The 19,127-nt window shown below is 35.3% G+C and overlaps 2 protein-coding genes across 9 annotated transcripts in view; one reads left to right on the top strand and one right to left on the bottom strand.

The window, feature by feature from the left end:
* The window catches only part of cab39l1 (calcium binding protein 39, like 1), a 33,176-nt gene that overhangs the window by 1,645 nt on the left and 12,404 nt on the right, over positions 1 to 19,127 (top strand). The gene's annotated exons all lie outside the window — the stretch shown is intronic.
* On the bottom strand, positions 761 to 18,979 carry phf6 (PHD finger protein 6). 8 transcript variants are annotated; one of them, XM_073921203.1, is made up of 12 exons: positions 18,901 to 18,979; positions 11,796 to 11,956; positions 10,888 to 10,989; positions 10,663 to 10,796; positions 10,380 to 10,418; positions 10,235 to 10,281; positions 9,989 to 10,152; positions 9,746 to 9,889; positions 7,340 to 7,444; positions 7,117 to 7,250; positions 5,066 to 5,198; positions 761 to 1,312 (listed from the first exon to the last, which is right to left on the bottom strand). In XM_073921203.1, exons 2-11 carry the CDS (start codon positions 11,925 to 11,927, stop codon positions 5,069 to 5,071), a joined length of 1,131 nt encoding a protein of 376 aa, XP_073777304.1. In that variant the 5' UTR covers positions 11,928 to 11,956; positions 18,901 to 18,979; the 3' UTR covers positions 761 to 1,312; positions 5,066 to 5,068.

Below are 19,127 nucleotides of genomic sequence, written 5' to 3'. Positions count from 1 at the left end.
ACAAGTTTAACTGTTTTATTAAAAGTTTAAAGTATATTAGCTTTATTTTTAGGATTTACAATTTGAAAAAGATTTTTGTTTCTAAAAGCTAATCAGCAGACAGTGCAATTCCAGCTTGAAGTGAAGAGTGTGTCAAGAATAGTTGCCCACACTCAAAAAATGGTCTTGATGATTTTGGTGTCCATTTGTATTAAACTGTTTTGTTTTCCTTTTTTTTACCCCAGGGTAAATGCAGCAATCATATGGTTGCTATGAATTGTGATGATTGAAAGTCTCAATTTCAAATGGTACAAAAAGGGTAAAAAAAATAAAAATAAATAATAATAATAATAATAATATTAAAGAACCCCAAAAAGACCAGACCTCAGACCATTCTACAAGATATTTTCTTCAGTACAACATTAAAAATGAATTTAATAAATCACAGTTTCAGCTAAATATCAAGCCTAGAGATACTGGCTTTTATACTTTTCATTTCTTGAACAGACCAGTTGTTTTCCTTGCTAAGACCTCCATGTAGCGTCAGGAAACAAGGGTATAAATTTTGTTTTGCTTGTTTGTTTTTCAGCTCTCAAATTGCCAGCATCAGAAAAAAAAAATCTTATTACGTCTGCAATTGTCATTTCTGACAAAATCCCTTAAGAGTGTCTGCTTTTCCAGAAGGACTCTTATTTTGCATTACCTCATCAAATGGACAACTTGAAATAATGGATACTAATTAGATAAATGCAGAACAGAAAAACCACCACGTGAGACTGAGTAAAGAAAAGTGCATGCTAGCCAATGTTCTTTAATCCTGTCCAGTACTATAAAGAAAACCACTGATATCCAATATTACTCATGAGTATAATACAGTAATAAAATATAATACATGTTGAAAGAGAAAGAGGAAAAAACAGAGAGCTTTCATGAAAGAGTACTTTAAAAGGCTTATTAAACATGATGGTTTGAAAGAGATGCGCTATAAACAGTCCAGGATCAGTCTTTCTCAGTGTGGGTCCAGCCATAGAGGAAAGTGGAGGGTTGAGCACAAACAGATGACACTGTTCCAGCCGTCCATTCATATGGTTTGAAGTATTAATATACCATATGCTTAAATAAAATCTATCCAGCTAAGTTAGGGTTTACACTGCAGTAACATATCGATATCATCTGATATTGAACTTACATTCTCACTCACAATGTCCATGAAATACTGTCAAAGAGAGGAAAACTGAAGATATCGTGAGCTGGCCCCTTTCTAGTTTCTAGTTGAGGATTATACAAAAATATTTCTTTTATCCCCGTCATGTCTCCCGTCTTCATGCACCATCTGAAAGGAGACAGTATTTCAATCCACTGATCACACTGTACAACTACCATATCAAAATATCACATTGATCTGCTCCTGAATAATTAACCAATACAAATTCTGACACCGAAGACTGAGGAAATCACACTGTAACCAGAGCATCTACAGTAAATGAATTACTCTATAACACACAGGGCTACAGACTGATGTTTGGTTGAGCTGTACATGAATAATATTACAAGTTTTGTCTCTTAAAAATGCAAGAGAAAAACACCCATAGGTAAAAACTGTAACAGCCTCAATTTTTGTGCATCATCAGATTACCACACCTTATGACAAAATGATTGAAGTGAGCCTTATCAAGTATGGTTTTACTCGTATACGAAATTGGTCCTCTGCATTTAACCCATCTCCAGCAGCTGGGGAGCAATTAAGGGTTAGGTGCCTTATGCCACGGTCACACTAGAGTTTGAGTATGCAAAATTCTGTCACTGCGTAAAGGGGCGGGATTAAAAAAATAATTTGACATTTAAAAATGCGAGGGATTGGTGCATATTTTACATTTCTTTACAGATCTTGGAATGGTCTGATGAAATCACGTTTACCAAGCTTCAACTTTTCAACGCAGTGAACTTTGAAACTTGTCACATGAGCTTGCGTTTTCGATCTGCCGCATTCGCATGAATATAAATTAGGGTTGTCGCGATACCATCAATTCATGTTACGATACTTTACCACCTGAAGTATCACAATATTAAATAGTATTGCAATACTGTAATTCACAACTCAAATAATAAAGAAAATAGTCAGAAATACTATAGTTTACATGTTTTAATAGACGTACTTAAATTTAATGTATAAATCCCGTATTACTGAAAAAAGTATTGTTTCCACGTCACTAAAATTTATTATTTTTGTTTATTTTGTAGATAACTGACCAACAAAAATACATTAAAATAAAGATGCAAACTATACCAAATAAAATTTATTACTAAAAGAGCATTTTTCCAACAAAATTAGGCTATATGAAGTGGTAAATTGTTTCATTGTTTCCTGATGCTATTTTGGGTTTTTCTTCTATTGATTTTTTTAGTCTTATCAGGTAACAATCCAAAGTAATTCAAAATTTAACTTTCCGAGTTGTTATTTTTAAGAGATTGTTGTAATTAACCGATTCAGGTGTGCGTTTCAAACGTCAGAAAACATCAGAAAATGTGCGACCTTAAAGGACTCCAGACACTATTAGAATGAAATGGTCTATTGTTGCACAAACGTGTGAGCATTTTAGTGACTTTTCCACATTCAACATTATCTATTGTAGATAGACTGTTAGTGATGATATTACCGTTTACAAACTACAGTGGCATGCCAGTATTTTGAAGCCATAATGTTATGATGCTACCATAATACCGGTAAACCGTGCAAGTATGAATGGAATTCTATGGGGTGAAACGTGTAGTATAACCGCGGCTTTACTCAGGAGCACCACAGCTGGGTATTGAAGGATTCCTGCCGGGACCGGGAATCAAACCTGCAACCTTTTGATCTCAAAAGGAGCGTGACTCAGTTCCTGGGTGGGGCCACAGCCTTGAATAATTTAGTTCCAACCCTGTTTCAACACACTGAAGCTGCAGTCACACTGGGCTTTTCCTCCCATAGACTTCCATTCATACGCACACAAATGCGTCAGACCGGAAACGCAGGGTTATGCATAATTTTCGCAGGTTGTTGCAGTGCAAAGTTCAAGCTTGGTGAACTCTAACCTGCGAAAATCGCATCACTTGACTGCGTGAGACCAACCGAGGAGTAAAACGTGACATCTCTGGACAGAAATTTAAAACATGGAGCAATCGCTCACTTTTTAAATGCCTAATAAATTTGTTTATTCCCGCCCCTGACAGAATTTCGCACACACAAACTCTAGTGTGACCGCAGCTTTACCTGTAGGTTTCAAACAAGCCTGAAGGACTCAATTGGTTTAATCAATTGTGTTTAATTAGGATTGGAACTAAACTGTGCAGTGCTTCAGGGTTTGACACGTGTGCTTTAACCATTTTGCCACAACTACTTTATGCTGTAACTTTATACAGGGTTTCTGCAGGTTTAAGTCAAATTTAAGACCATTATAAATTACATTTTAGACTTATACAGGGCTAAACACCGATATTTCTAATGGCCTGGTCGGTTGCCACAAAAATACAAATCAAATGTAATTATTTCTTAGTAACATTTTAATGTGTAAAAGCAAGAAAACTCTTGCTGTATACACTTTTTTTCAACATAATATTTTTTTTACATTACAAGTTTAACATTGTTAAAAGTATATTTATTATATATGTTGCTACATTATTATCATGAGGAGTTGTGTAATTGTTTTTAGTTTTCTTTCCCTGATTAGGGAATTTAATTTGGAGAAATTGCTGTAAAAATGTCAAACAACAATTGTAAATTGTATTTCTTGGCAATAAACAAAACTTAATTATTAAAAATAGCTTTTCTTGAGATGGATTGTTAGTGATTGGATGCATGTCGGTCTGGTAGGGTAGCTTTACCTGGACAGAGGAAAATGAAGACTAAAATTATTTAAGACCTACAAGACAATATTTCTGTAAATGTAAGACTTTTTAGGGCCTAATGTTTTTTTTTTTTTTTTTAATTTAGGATATTTTAAGACTTTTTAAAACCCAGCGGAGACCCTGTTATGATTTCTATTTCATTTGTTACAAGAAAAAAGTTAGATAAAAAAAACACAGATATTTAGTACAAATTGAAATGCACAAAATATAGTAATTATATTATCCTTAAATATAATAAATAGTCCATATTTCTGCCAATGGTTCATGTTAGTATTGCTATAATAAAACTATGGTTATAGTTATTAATTGTGGAAGGTAAAGCCTTCTAGCTTGATTACTGTTACATAGTGTTCCAGTTGTTGTAAACAGTGTTGTAGAGAATGACAACACTCCATAAAAAGGTGCCGAGTAGTAGTCAAGGAAAACTCTCAAATAAGTCAGTCTTTCAGCTTTTGGTACAGCACTGCATCTCAAACACAACAAAATATCATTATCAGTTCTACCAAAGCCAAGCGCAGCCCCATATATATTAATTTCCTAACAGCAGCGCTATAGGTGTAAAAAGCTGTGCCATAAAAATATGATTAACCACACTGTGTATTGTAAATAAAATGTTTTTATACTTTAAATAATTGTGCTTGTAATAAAACACAAATGGAGCAAATGCGATTAAAATTTAAAAACATTGGGCCTTCAATGAGGTGATTATTTTCTGTTTAATTTGAACAGTATTTTAACAAGTTCGCTGTGTTGGCAATAGTAACATTACCTGCTTGATGGATAATATCTACAATAGACTTGATTGGTCAGTCTTTAGAGTCCTTGTTAGAGTGCCTGTATTTCATACCAGAATCGCCGATTTGAGCCCCACTGTACAGGTATTATTTTACAGTTATACTTTTAGCGGAATTATTTTTGTCTCTATCAAAAAGTGCTCTTGAGAAAGTTTATCGTCTCTCCAACTATTATTGAGCAGCATCCACTAACACACATCGATTAATTTAATTCTACTCTCAGTGCACCTACAGCCAAGTTTTCCTATATCTACAAAAGGAACAGGGCTTGAACGAAATGGAGTTGCATCTGCATAAAAAAGGCAGAAAATTTAGGAATTTATTCAGTCTGAAGCAATATCAAAATGAAGCAATGAATAGTATCTATATCAATCTGAAATTCCCTTCCAAAGACACATACAAACCTCCTAGTTGCCGTTGACCTGCGATGGAGGATCTGCTCTGTTGTCAATAGCAGCTTTCTCTCTACTACGACTTTCCCTCTCCTCATCTTCCTCATCCCTTTCCTCATTTCCACTGTGATTCTTACAATACAGCCTGTTGAAAAGAAACAAATCTTTATGTTATACTGAAAAACTACAGCAAGAGTCTTAATCTGCTTTCCACTGTGTGGTACAGTACAGTTCAAACAGTTTGCATTTTCACTGCAGTTTATTAATCACTTAAAGTGGACAGGATTATCGTTATACAGTAGTTGCTACAACCTTCTCTGCCATGATATTGTTTTAATTCCTGGATGCTGGCATCTCAGGTTTCTTTTTCTTACGGTGGTATAAAAACAGTTTAGTTATGAACCCCACAATACAGCAGTGACTACGGACATTAAAATAGAGAATTTGGTTTTGTGTGTTGCAAACCAAATATGCTGGTAGTAACCATTCTCTTGGGCCAATTAGGGATCAGCAGTGTGTATGTGTCAAGTTTGGTTAACGGTACGGCCCACAAAAAACACCAGAAATGCAGTGGAAAACAGTGTGCTGTACTGAACCGGAAGCAACTTTAGATGTTCTTGATAATTTTAATATACAAAATGTCAAAACCTTTGGGAAAAGGTGTAAGGTCCTTGAATTTATGACCCTTGTTACAAAGTCAAATTTAAGCACTTTTTAAGCAATTTCTAGGTACATTTTCACATTTTCTCCAAGTATCAAATGACATATTTACATACATCATCACATTAGATCAGATACTATTTGTTAGAATGCTACACTATAAGAACACCCCCCTCCCAGGCCAACATTGAATTATTGTCATTTACCCCTTAAATGACATTTGCTCACGTCTAAAATGTGTCATCTTTCATTTTAAATTGATATATATTCTAATTTCATGTACTGTTCGCTCAAAGTGGTAAAACTCCATGCATTTTGCCTTCTCCCACAGTTTAAGCACCCATTTAATACATCAACAATTACATTTTCAAGCATTTTATCCAAAATCATGAATGAATGGCTAAACTAATAGATGGACGAACAGACGAATGGATGACTCGACGGATAAACTGCAAGATGGACAGATGAATATATAGACAGATGGATGATATAAATCTTGTGCATGTAATTTCTTGTACCACCGGCTATTAATTCACAATTGTTTTGATACCTTTATATTCTATGTGTATGTACGTGCATCTACACATTTATATACTTGTAATTGTTTTTATTATAAATTATTTTATAATTTTGTATGTTTTGTTTTTGTTAACACATGTTAAACGTTTCTAAAAAAATACCATATTAATTTTATAAATTTAATATTTTTTATTATTAATAAATTAATAATAAAAATTATTTTTAAAATGTTGTTCATATTATACTGAAATATCTATATACATATTTCAATAACTTTGAGATATTTTTGAGACTTTGACAATATTATGTACAGACAAATAAAGAAGTTTTTTAGGGGATCCAACCCACCCTGGTCATAGCCTGCTCACTCATGCCATCAGGTAGGCGTTACAGAAGCCTGAGGAGCAAATCAGTGCGGTTTCGAGATAGTTTTTATCCTGTCATTATAAGACTTTTGAATAATACCATTTCTAAAGCATTATTGATAGCTAGTGTTAAAAATAAATCAATAAATTTGTTAAACTAGCATAAATTGTTAATATTACAACAAATGGTGAAACAGGTATTTAAGTATTAAGTTATTCTCTTCAGAGATTGTTAAAAATAGGTTATATCTTATATTATTATATTTTTATGGAATTATAAAAGCTTATTTATCATGTTAGAATTTTATAGTGTTTGTATAGTGATGTTTTTTATGTTCTTGTTGGGTCTGTTGCAACGTAATTTCGTTCTGCATTACAATTCTATTGTGATGTGTTGAATGACATAAATAAAGGAAACTGAAACTGAAGTTAAACTGTATAGATAGATAGACAGACACAGACAGACGGACAAATAGATGAAGGGATTGACAGACAGAAAGACAGACAGATAGAACATACTTGTAAATTCCTCTCGCCATGTTCTCTATGTATTTGGCCTTGTCTTGCAGGCCACAGTGATAATGGTAGGTCTTCACGCAAGCTTTTATTTCACATCCAATGGTGGCTCCGAGTTGGGCACAGAGCGTGCATTTCTGAGACGAACAAAAAAAGGTTACAAACTTTTCTACATCAGCAATACAGTTTGTAATTCTAGACGGTATTAGGACTGTGAAAAGTTCACCATTCTTTTTCCTCTCTTGATTTCCTGGATGACTGTTTTAATGTCAAAGTTCCCGAATTCGGCACGAGAGCTGGTAGTTAGCTGGACAGTACCCGAAGAAAAAAGCTGTGAGAGAAACAGAGTAGATTAAAGATGTCGTTTTAACAGAACAGTTTGAATCAACATTTTTCTAACATGAAAAATAAGTAAATAGACCATATGTGAATGACTTGACCTTTTGTGTCTACTTGTTTTAAATTTCAGAGATCCATTTTGTCAAGCTCTACATAACTTTTGCACACAAGAACTACTGTATGAACAGACCCTTAATACACAACTTTTGAGCAAGTGGCAGTGCAAACTAATGTAATGTATGTGGATGACAATCGCTTCCTTGATCAATGCTGAACATTGTGAGTGCACAAGTTATTATCTCACAACACGTCCCCTAACAAGCACATGTTAGATCTGTAAATTGTACAATTATAGTGTGCCTTGACCCAGCTTCAACTTTAAATTGTGTATTAAACCATGCTCCTTTCCTTACAAAGAGTGTAATCATCATAGGAAAATAGTGTGTAAAATGATAAATCAACTCGTACTGTTAAGCGAAAGTAGATTATTAAGAACCACCTGCTGACCAAATGGGTCACATGAAAATATCTGCTGGGGTTTCTGTTTAATCTCGTGATAAAGATGTGGGAACTGAAGACAGTCATTGTTATCTGCAATTTACATTTAAAGTGCATATATGTTGAGCAGGAACATAAATGTAATACAGCATATAATGTTTGAATTGAGGATGTTTGAATTCACTCTGAATCCAAAGCACTGTCTATACGGTCACTGCTACACTATAATAAAAAAAATCTTCAAGACATCCTCATTATTCATCAGGGTTGCAGCATGTTTTATGCAGCAGATGGCCTTCCAGCCGCAACCTAACACTGGGAAACACCACTACACTTGCATTCCCACACATACACTATGGTCAATTTAGCCTATTCAATTGACATCCTTATTATTTTTTATTATAAAGTGGAAAGTAGGTGGTCTTTTGTGGTTGGTTGTTTGAACGTATTCAACAACATTAGTCTTTACATTATGAAAGAAATCCAACAGTTGTGACTGGACTGATAAAAACCTCTTAACATCAAGTGAATAGTGAGCATAAGCTATGCTATATATTATGTGTATAAATTATTTATTATTCACTACTGTAAAGTGATATTTCCAGCAGATATTTAGAGTTTTAGCTTGAGAATCATCATAATTATCTGTTTTGTTTATTGATAAATCATTATCAGTTATAAATCAACACAATTTCCCAGCCCTACTAAGGGGGCAGATTTACTAATGGTCTAAGCCGCGGTCACATTAGTCATATAGCACTATGAAAAGTCACTGGATAAAACAAGATTATTATCAATACTTTAAATTTCTGTACTGAGAGGTCACATCTCGATCTTCGGGTTTGGGTCTGCAAAATTCGTATGCATATGAATAGAAGTGTATGGGGTGAAAAGTGCAGTGTGACAGCAGCTTTATCCGTATTGTTTATAGAGGGGAAAAAAAGAAAAAAAAAACACACGGTGGAACATTACAGATGAAAGAGTATGGACAGTCATTTTACAGCTTACCTTGCTGCAAACGCATTTAAGAGTTTCTATTTTTGATGCTAAATTTATAATAACATTTTAATCACGCAACGTGATGACGATGTTACTATGTTTTGCGGTAGTTACGTTTCTTGCTTTTCAAATCTGACGTTTTAATATGGCTTTAGGCTTGTGACAATAATCAATATATTGACTTCCCACAATATATGGACATGACTTCAATAATTTTTGGTGATGCCATATATATCTCCCATACATAAAAGCCCAATTCAAGCAACATTTTAGCTGAATGTACAACCTCCCTATCTCTATCAAAGGTCTGTCAGTATGGTTAAAAAAAAAAACACTATAGTATTCACTATACATTACCATAGTATTTTCATGTGGGTGCCTGACAACTGAAAATAGATCTGCAATCACAGCCTCTGTTACTTTTTACCTGGCATTTTTTTGTTAATATTTTTCATTATTATTATTTATTTGTTGAGGAAATGCGGTTTCACATTCTGATTCAAATGCCTAATTATTAAATTGTTAAAATGACTATAATTAAATGAAATATTACATGGAATAAAATATGTGTTCTTTGAAATAGTGTACTTGTACATTATGCTACTATATTGTCATTCTGGCATTATATAATGAATGACAAAAAAATTGTCCTAAAATTACAATAATATTGTTTATCGCAATATATTTTGGGGCAAAATATCGTACAGCAAAGAATAGATATCATGGCAGGCCTATATGGCTCATCAGAACTGATGAGAAATTTGTTCTCGTCATAATCTACTTCAAAGAGCCTCACCATGCATTTGTAGTGGGCAGCAACTTTCTTGGCATTGTCGGAGTGTAGCACACCACGCGTTTCATTCTCTTCTTCACCGGCATGACAAAAACCACATCGAAGACCCGAATCACCAGGGCTGCCTCTCAGAGGAGACCGGTCTCGCTGTGTCATACACACACAAACACAGGACCATTAGCATAACCAATATTCTGAAGCTTACATCGAATATGGGTTAGAAGAGGAAAAAGTCAAGTCTCCTACATGCGAGGAGCTTTCTGTATCGTCATTGCCTTGCGACGACGTGGATCGGGTGTCATCTGACTGTCCGCGAGATACACCTCTGATTCTGCTTTTCTCGAAACGCCCCCTTCCTCTGCTCCTCGGTGGAGATGAATCCGAATCATTGGCTGCAACTCCCTGTTCATCTGCGAATAAGAACAAATATCTAATAAAGGCAGGTTTACAAACAGGTTTATTTAAAACAATGAATGAAACAGAGTTAGTTACCATCACTGCCATCTTGAGAGGCATCTCTGTGTTTGCGACAGTAAACACTAATTTGAAGAAAACGGAAAGAAATAGAGTTAATAACAATAAATGCATTTTTAAAGGGAAAATCGACCCAAAAATGAAAACTGCACCGTTTACTCACCTTTTACCTGGTTCCAAACCTATTTGGAGTTGCTTTCTTCTGTTAAACACAAAAAAGATATTAGAAAGAAAGTTAAAAACCTGTAACCATTGACTTGCATAGTAAAACAAAAATATAGATGGAAGTCAAAGGCTACTGCTTTTCAACATTCTTCAAAATATCTTCTTTTGTGTTCAACAGAAGAAACGGGTTTGAAACAAGTGAAGGGTGAGTAAATGATGTCAGAATTGTCATTGTCAGGTAAACTATTCCTTTAACCATGCGGTGTCTTCATGATGCTTACAGATAGATGCCTTGAGAGGGATTCTCCTTGGTCTGGGCTTTATCCCATAGAGCACAATAGTAATGGTACGTCCTTCTACATGTTTTTACATCACAGCCGATGGTCGCCCCAGGCCGGTGACAGGAAGTGCACATCTGAACAGAAAAAAAAGGCTATAGGTCATTCTCTATTTTTAGCCTAAATAAAGGACTACGTTTTTTGAAAGGTGTTGGACTGAATGCATACTAGTTTATTTCCTCTTTTTATCTCCTTCTTCACATCTTCAATAGAAAAGCCTCCGATGTTTTCACTGTCTGAATGAGATGTGACCAAGGCTGATGAGAATAGCTGAGTTGAAAACAAAAACAAACCACACACAAGGCATTTGTTAGATACAATAAATGTTATCGCACGTTTCATGTCTTTGTATATGCAATTAACATTATTGGCCCAGTTTGCACCTGGATTTAAGATTTGCTCTGGTAAATTAGATCACAAATAGATAGGAAGATACACTTCTGTTTAAACCTAGTCACTTTTGTCCGTTTTCCTGATTTCATAGAGAGCTCCCCCTATTCAAAACCATATTTCAGCATTTTCCACTTGTGATCAGATTGACAAAACTGCATTTTAATCACATCACACACAATGTACTATTTCTTTTTTCCACTGCCTGAGACCAGTTTGTTAAAAGTCGACAAATTGAAAGGCTTTTTTGTTGATTTGTTGTGAATAATACATTTTAAAAAGCTTCTAAGATGTTGACAAATTTAAATATTGTACTGTTTAGTAAACTTTAAAAAAACACACGCAATAAAGATACACTAGCTAATTTACTTACCGAATAAACTTGTATAGTGTTATTTACTATGATATCACACTAGTATTTGATTATAGTATTTATTTATACCATAATTACTAGTATTTAATTATTCAATTAAATACTAGTCATTTGCATCTAATTATTTTACTAGTGTTCAATTATTTATTTACTAAGCATCTACTCTATTTTTCTAAAAACCAATTATGCAACAGACATTATACAACTACAAGCTAAAAATAACATACTGTTTTCTCATCTCGGGCTTTTTTTAATGTTGCATCGATTTGTAGGTTGTTTTAAATTGGTTGAAGTTGTTGTACAGCTAACATACCATGCACTTGTGGTGGGCTGCCACCCTGTGGCTCTCTGCCACCAGTAACTGACCACACTCCTTATCTCTGTTGGTTCTACAGAAGGCACATTTCCGAAGACGTGCTGAAGCTCCTTTTCTCTGTCCTGACATGACCAGTTTTCATACACTCCACCTCTTCTCTGTTTCAAAGACAAAAAAACAACATTGCAACTGAACTGAGGTGCACATGGAGGAAGAAAGAACATAATTTTATCATCAACTTATGAAAATGTTAGACCAAGCCTTTTTATTAGGTACACCTTGCTAGCACTAGGTTGGACCCCCTTTTGCCTTCAGAACTGCCTTACTTCTTCATGGCATAGATTCAACAAGGTACTGGAAATATTCCTCAGAGATTTTGGTCCATCTTGACATGACACAGCATTACACAGTTGCTGCAGATTTGTCAGCTGCAAATCCATGATACGAATCTCCTGTTCCAATACATCCCAAAGGTGCTCTATTGGATTGAGATCTGGTGACTGTGGAGGCCATTTGAGTACAGTGAACTCATTGTTATGTTCAAGAAACCAGTCTGAGATGATTTGTGCTTTATGATGTGTTACCCTGCTGGAAGTAGCCATCAGAAGATGGGTACACTCTGGTCATAAAGAGATGGGCACGGTTAGCAACAATACTCAGGTAGGCTGTGGCATTGACACGATACTCAATTGGTACTAATGGGCCCAAAGTGTGCCAAGAAAATATTTGTAGCCTCAGTTTCCTGATCTTAGCTGACGGGAGTGGCACCCGGTGTGGTCTTCTGCTGCTGTAGCCCATCCGCCTCAAAGTTAGACGTGTTGCGTGTTCAGAGATGCGGTTATTTGAGTTACTGCTGCCTTTCCATCAGCTCGAACCAGTCTGGCCATTCTCCTCTGACATCAACAAGGCATTTGCACTGACAGAACTGCCGCTCACTGGATATTTTCCCTTTTTCAGACCATTCTCTGTTAACCCTAGAGATGGTTGTGCATGAAAATCCCAGTAGATCAGCAGTTTCTGAAATACTCAGACAAGCCCATCTGGCACCAACAAACATGCCACGTTCAAAGTCACTTAAATAATCTTTCTTCCCCATTCTGATGCTCGGTTTGAACTGCAGCAGATCGTCTTCATCATGTCTACATGCCTAAATACATGTTGCTGCCATGTGATTGGCTGATTAGAAATTTGCGTTAACGGGCAGTTGGACAGGTGTACCTAATAAAGTGGCTGGTATTTCTAGAATTGATCCTTGCAATTTTGTGGTGCTTGTGCACCTCCTGCATATCTCACTACATCACTATATACCGTAGAAAAACATACATCAGAAATCTGGTTGTGGCATTTTCATTACTTTGGGTTACTAAACTAATTTTGGGGGTTCAACACTTGGCCAACAGATAAACACATCACCAGCATAACTTAAATTTGGAAGCGTCTTTAGTGCAAAAGAATAAAAATGATGGAAAATATAAATATTGATCAAACACTAGAGAATGAAGCTAGTAATTTCAGGAATGGAGGTTGAAATCCCAGGGAATCTAAATGTAATAAGTTCATTTAGGTAAAATCGCTTTCCAAATACATAAATGTATATAAACAGTTACACTTCACATCTTTCAAATACTCATAATCTATTCTAATGTTGAATACAAAAGAAAGATCTTTCAAATCATGTTGAATCCTCATAGGATAAGTAAATGGCTACAGGTTTCCAACATTCTTCTAAATATATTCTTTTGTGTTTAACAAATGATAGAAAATCTGAGAATGAGTAAATGGTGAGAAACTTTTTTGGAAAATAATTATTTATGCATCTGGGAAAAAAAAACTTACAGCATCAAATGTTTTCAAATCTTTTTCTATTTAAAACTTGTGTATCTAACTAAATTATGAGGTGCCCAGGGGACACAAAAGTGTGATCAGTTTTTTGTTTTTGTTTCAGCCAGTCACACGCAACCTATTTTAACACATTTTAAAGTTAATAGGTCTACTTAAAATACAAAAGAAAAGTTTACAACAAAACATATCTAATTACATCTTCATCCTATAAAAATAATTACCAACGAAAAAAATAAAAACAATGTACACACAGAAATTATAAACATGTTATCTTTACAATACCACACTTCAAACTGGCAAAACATGACTGCATGTGAAGATACACAACTGTATATAGCCTATTATTTTAGGGGGGAGGGGGGACAAAAAGTTTTAACTTGTATAAAGCCCTTTAATCTTAATGAGACCTTAATTTACACATTCTGCAGTAAATACAATGTATGACTGGTGTACATATTTTTTTAAGTTTATATCTGATGATAAAACAGAAATATCTCGAGGTTGTACACAAGCATAATGAGGGCCAAGCACACAAACAGCAGGCTTCGTCAAACTAGGCTCGCACACGTCAGTTAAACCAACATTAATAATGCTGTTTGGTGAAAAACAGACTTTCACAGGCATAAAAATGATGTAGGAAAAGTAAATGGGTGGCGTATTAGAAACACTGCATCGACACAAGCCAGCTCTGACTGACCGAGTTCACAAAACAGCTCCCGCGCGAGACAGCTAGCCCGCCAGTTCCGCTCACAACTGCACAACACCAGAGACTGAGCTTTTACGATTGTAAATCCACCATTTGTATCGTGTTTTGAGAAGGACATTGTGTTGTTTTGATTAGCGATTTCTTTACCCGCCTTCTCGCATCAGAGGAGCCATGATAGCCGAGCTGCTCTCTCTCTCCCTGCAACACAAACAGCAACGCAACCACTCTGTATCCAGCAGAACAGCTGATACAACCTGCACACAAGTCTCAATGAAGCCCTCAAAACCCGCACAAGGAGGAACACAGCATCCCTTACACCGTTTTCATAAAAACGAGAACGAGAATAACACACAGGGCCCACGGCAAAGAGCTTGTTTCACTCTTAACAAAAACTCTTTCACTTTCTAGTGAATGAGAACTAATATAAAGCCATGTCAAATCTGATGTCCCTCATCCTATAATATAACGTTAAATAGATATACATCAACACAAGTGAACCCATGTTAAGGCCCACATCATAATATGGTGGCTACAAAAATACACAAATGTGCAGCAAAAAATAGATGTGAACTTGTTGGGGAGACAATAAAGCATCATTTGGGTATCATAACACTGTTCGCTGTGGGATTATTATGCCTTGCTTCACATGTGGAGCCCCCGCCATACGAGATGTATTTACATATCGCAGCATTAAAAAGACGAAGCTAGTCCCAACTACTGTTCCACTCGTCCCGTTTCCTCCTTGACTCTTAAACTGTACATCTCAGTGTCTGTGTGGCTGATCCGAGGCTCTTACCGCTGCTGTGTTGAATGGAAGCAGGTTTATGCTGGCCGCGAGCGCGTGTTCTCGCTCTTCCTCCTCTCGCTGAGCATTGAGTGCTCGTGAGTTCAGTTCTGCCTCTCACCATTGCGAGGCGTTCATGTGACGTCGCGCGCTGCAAAAAGCAAGTTTGTCCGACATTGAAGCGTACGCGCACGCCCCTTTATTGCGTGCTGTGTTCACCGTCAAGATAGCTTGAGGAATAGGCCCAGACGAGCAAATAGACAAATTAGTTGCATAATACAACGTCGAAATGTCGATGGTTTATGGATAAACCATTTTTTTGTTGTAGATTTTGCAGCTAAATAATGTTCGTGGTTTTCAGATTGTTGATAGTTCATTTTACATTTTAAAAGTAGGCCTTTAGTTTAACATAACTCTAAACTTTAAGGTAAAATTCATTCATTTTATTCGGCTTAGTCCAATTATTCATCAGGGATCACCAGAGCGGAATGAACCATCAACTTATCCAGCATGGTTTACACAGCAGATGCCCTTCCAGCTGCAACCCAGTACTGGTAAACACCCATACACATACTGAGAAGCACACACATGCTCAATATAGTAAGCCAATTTAGTTTATTCAGTTCACCTAAAGAGCATGTCTTTAGACTGAGGGAAACTGGAGCACCCGGAGGAAACACACCAACATGGGGAGAACGTGCAAACTCGTTTTTTATGACGAGATGATAGTTATAACGATAATAGCACAGAGTAATATATAGTTGGAATCATTTGCAGAACAATTTTTCCCAGCTGACAAAGTTTGAGCATTTAAAACAACAGATGTCTGCTATTACTACACTGTAAAAACATCCTGGTTTCCTTAAATTTTTATGCTGAATCAAATTAACCGTATGAGTCCATTGAACTTACATTATGATAAACTGACTTAAATCAGCTAGCTTAACTTATAAAATTAAGTTAGAACATTGTTGAAAAGAATTTAAGGATGCATTTAAATAAAGGTCTATGGCAATTTGCTTAATTCTTTACAAAATGGTAAAAAAAAAACAAAGCTCTGGACTTTTATTAGAAAATTATAATAATTGTAGCCGAAATACATTTTATTAGTAAACTACTACTAACTGATAAAAAATTAAATGCCAACTGGCCAAGCTAGGACTTGAACCAGCAACTTTTTTGCTGTGAGGCAACGGTGCTAACCACTGAGCCACTGTGCCACCAAAAAATGAAATTATGGATGTTTAATAAAATATTCACATTTTAAAATGTAAAACTGTTTTCTGTATATCTCCCAACGACAATGGAAAATATTATTGTATTGCATTAAAGCTATAATTTTTATTGGAAATTGTGAATACTGCTTTATATAGCCATTACATTACATATTACTGCATATTTATTAGTGCATATCAATGTACATTAAATTTTTATGAGTTTGCAGCATAAATTACAATTAAAAACAAACATTTTGCACAAAAACTATAAACTATATACATTTCTGTAGTTTTTTGAGAAATTTGCTCATGCTTTTATCACCAGCAGGGTGGATTACTGTAATGCATTCCTCACTGGCTCATCCAAATGCTGCTGCCAGGATTCTGACCAGAATCAAAAAATCGGAGCACATCACACTTGTCCTCAGGTCTTTACACTGGCTCCCAGTTACATGCAGAAGAGTATTATTAAAGTATTATTACTAGTCTATAAATGACTGAATAGCCTAGGACTTCAATACATTACAGATATGTTCACTGAATAAAACCTAACAGATCCCTCAGATAATTAGGATCAAGTAAATGAGACATTCCCAGCCTTGAGTCAAAGCAGTGAATCCGCCTTCAGCTACTATGCCCCCTACTGATGAAATCAGCTTCCAGAAATGATCAGATGTGCTCCAAACTCCCAACATTAGGCACATTCAAATCAAGACTTAAAACACATCTGTCCAACAGATTGCACTATAATGTCTTTCTTTTCTTTTTAAAGCCTATTTAATACATTTGAATCTGTTTTTAATTATTTTTATTTTTGTCTCTTTATTTCTTGCTTATGTAAAACACTTTTAATTACTATTGTGTATGAAATGTGCTTTATAAATATTCTTGCCTTCATATTATTCATATTTTTTATCAGTTAGTAGTTTATAATGTAATAATAATGTATTTGTATTTGTGCTTCAATTATTATAAGTTAATAATAAAAGTCTAGAGCTATTTTTTACAATCTTGTGAAGTTACGCAAATTGCTATAGACCTTTAATTAAATACTTTCTTAAAATATTTTTAACAATCATGCTTTTCCAGTCACATTTACCGCAAGGTCTTGTATCAATAGATTTGTTTTTCTTTTTATTTATGTATAATCACAATGTACATTTATTTCTATTTATCTTTGTCCTGTTTTGTTCATTGAAAACTTCATTAAGAAAAAAATCTTGTGCATGTAACCGATACTGAATGATAATTATGTACTAAAATATAAGCTATGTATTATCCGTGGCTGAATTTAGAACCACATAATGTTCATAGTAATAGCAGTCATATGTTGCTTTAAATGCTCAAACTATTTAATTTTTGGTGAATTTTGATTGGTGGTTAAGGTTAATCTTTATCAGCTGGGAAAAATAATTCTGAAAATGATGTGTCTGTGCCATTTAGGTTATAACTATGTTGGAGACATATCATAGTTATAAAAATGATAAAAGAAAATGTAAGTCTTGCTGTTACAACAGTTGTAGTCATCTTTAAAACTATCATGCTTTTTGTTTATTCCTCAGACATGAATAGGACATTTGAGATTAAATTATATACACTTATATAAAATAATTTAATAAAATAATACCACCCATCTTGAAAAAGCTGTTGTATTTTCAGGGAGCAGGTCCATCATGTGTGATGCCATGTTGATTGCATGACCTTGCAGAAGATGCATTCACGTGACATGGTAATTAATTTCTGTAATTTTGAGATGATACAAGGGATGTTTTTCTCTACGTTCTTCACATTAGACTCAGAAATATGATTTTTTTATGGCAATACTATCAACAATCAAACGAAAATGTTTTATAAGTTAACACTGCAAATAAAAATGTAAAACATTGTCATTACATTTAAAAAAAAGACAAACCAACACATTTATCTTTGAGATCATCCCAATTTTTCTGGACTTTAAATGTTCTTGTTGTTTACACTATAGACAATGTAAAGTTGTGGCATCTTAGAAACTCATTTATCCTGGCCATTTTAAAATGGCAGACAAGTCAGCATGTAAGAAGCGGTGTGGCGTATATCAATGGTTACTACTATTACAAACAACAATTAGAATTAGAGTTTCCTCCGGGTGCTCCGGTTTACCCCAATGTCCAAAGACATGCTCTATAGGTGAACTGAATAAACTAAATTGGCCTTAGTGTATGTGTGTGTGAATGTGAGAGTGTATGGGTGAAGGGGCGTCCGCTGTGGTGACTCCTGATGAATAAAATGACTAAGCTGAAAAGAAAATGAATGAATGAGTAAATAAACTTTGGCAAAACCATGAAAGTACACCTAAATAGAACAGGCTAACCAAACTTTAATATACACAATATACTATAGGCAAAACAAATGATTGTGTGTGAACCAATAATCCAGCAAGCGTGAGCTAAAAAGGACGAATGTTATGTTTTGGGAGGCTAATATTAATGAATTAAAAATAGTAATTTAGCCAGCGGCCCTGCCCTGGTGGTTAACCTCTGGCTGAATGCAACAAGACGCTGGTGTTTAGCTTACTTTGCAGCCTGTGTCCGAAATAGGTCTGAACTCTGAACTCCATCATCCATAATCCAGCAGTGGTTTGTTGCCTTGCCTCAATTCATCTTAATTTACTTCGATTTTTGTTTCAGGGTGTGCGCCGCCGTCTCGCGTGCTGATTGGTCGGAGTTGACGTCAGTTAAAAAGGGGGCGTTCAAAAAGTCTCGTCAACTTCCCTGATAAAGTAAAGCGGCAGAAGCTTGAAG

The sequence above is a fragment of the Danio rerio genome, chromosome 14 (assembly GCF_049306965.1).
Source record: "Danio rerio strain Tuebingen ecotype United States chromosome 14, GRCz12tu, whole genome shotgun sequence".
In the NCBI taxonomy this organism is placed as follows: domain Eukaryota; kingdom Metazoa; phylum Chordata; class Actinopteri; order Cypriniformes; family Danionidae; genus Danio; species Danio rerio.
Note: the sequence above shows the minus strand (reverse complement) of the source record. Positions and strands in the feature narration are given on the sequence as shown.

What these genes read in the sequence shown, in the direction of transcription:
- phf6 (XM_073921203.1), bottom strand. Translation starts at nt 11,927, where the DNA reads ATGTCAGGACAGAGAAAAGGAGCTTCAGCACGTCTTCGGAAATGTGCC. An exon ending in GGTTTGGAACCAGGTAAAAG is followed by an intron (nt 10,282 to 10,379) that starts GTGAGTAAACGG and finishes TCTTCAAATTAG; the next exon opens with TGTTTACTGTCGCAAACACA. An exon ending in ATACAGAAAGCTCCTCGCAT is followed by an intron (nt 9,890 to 9,988) that starts GTAGGAGACTTG and finishes TGTATGACACAG; the next exon opens with CGAGACCGGTCTCCTCTGAG.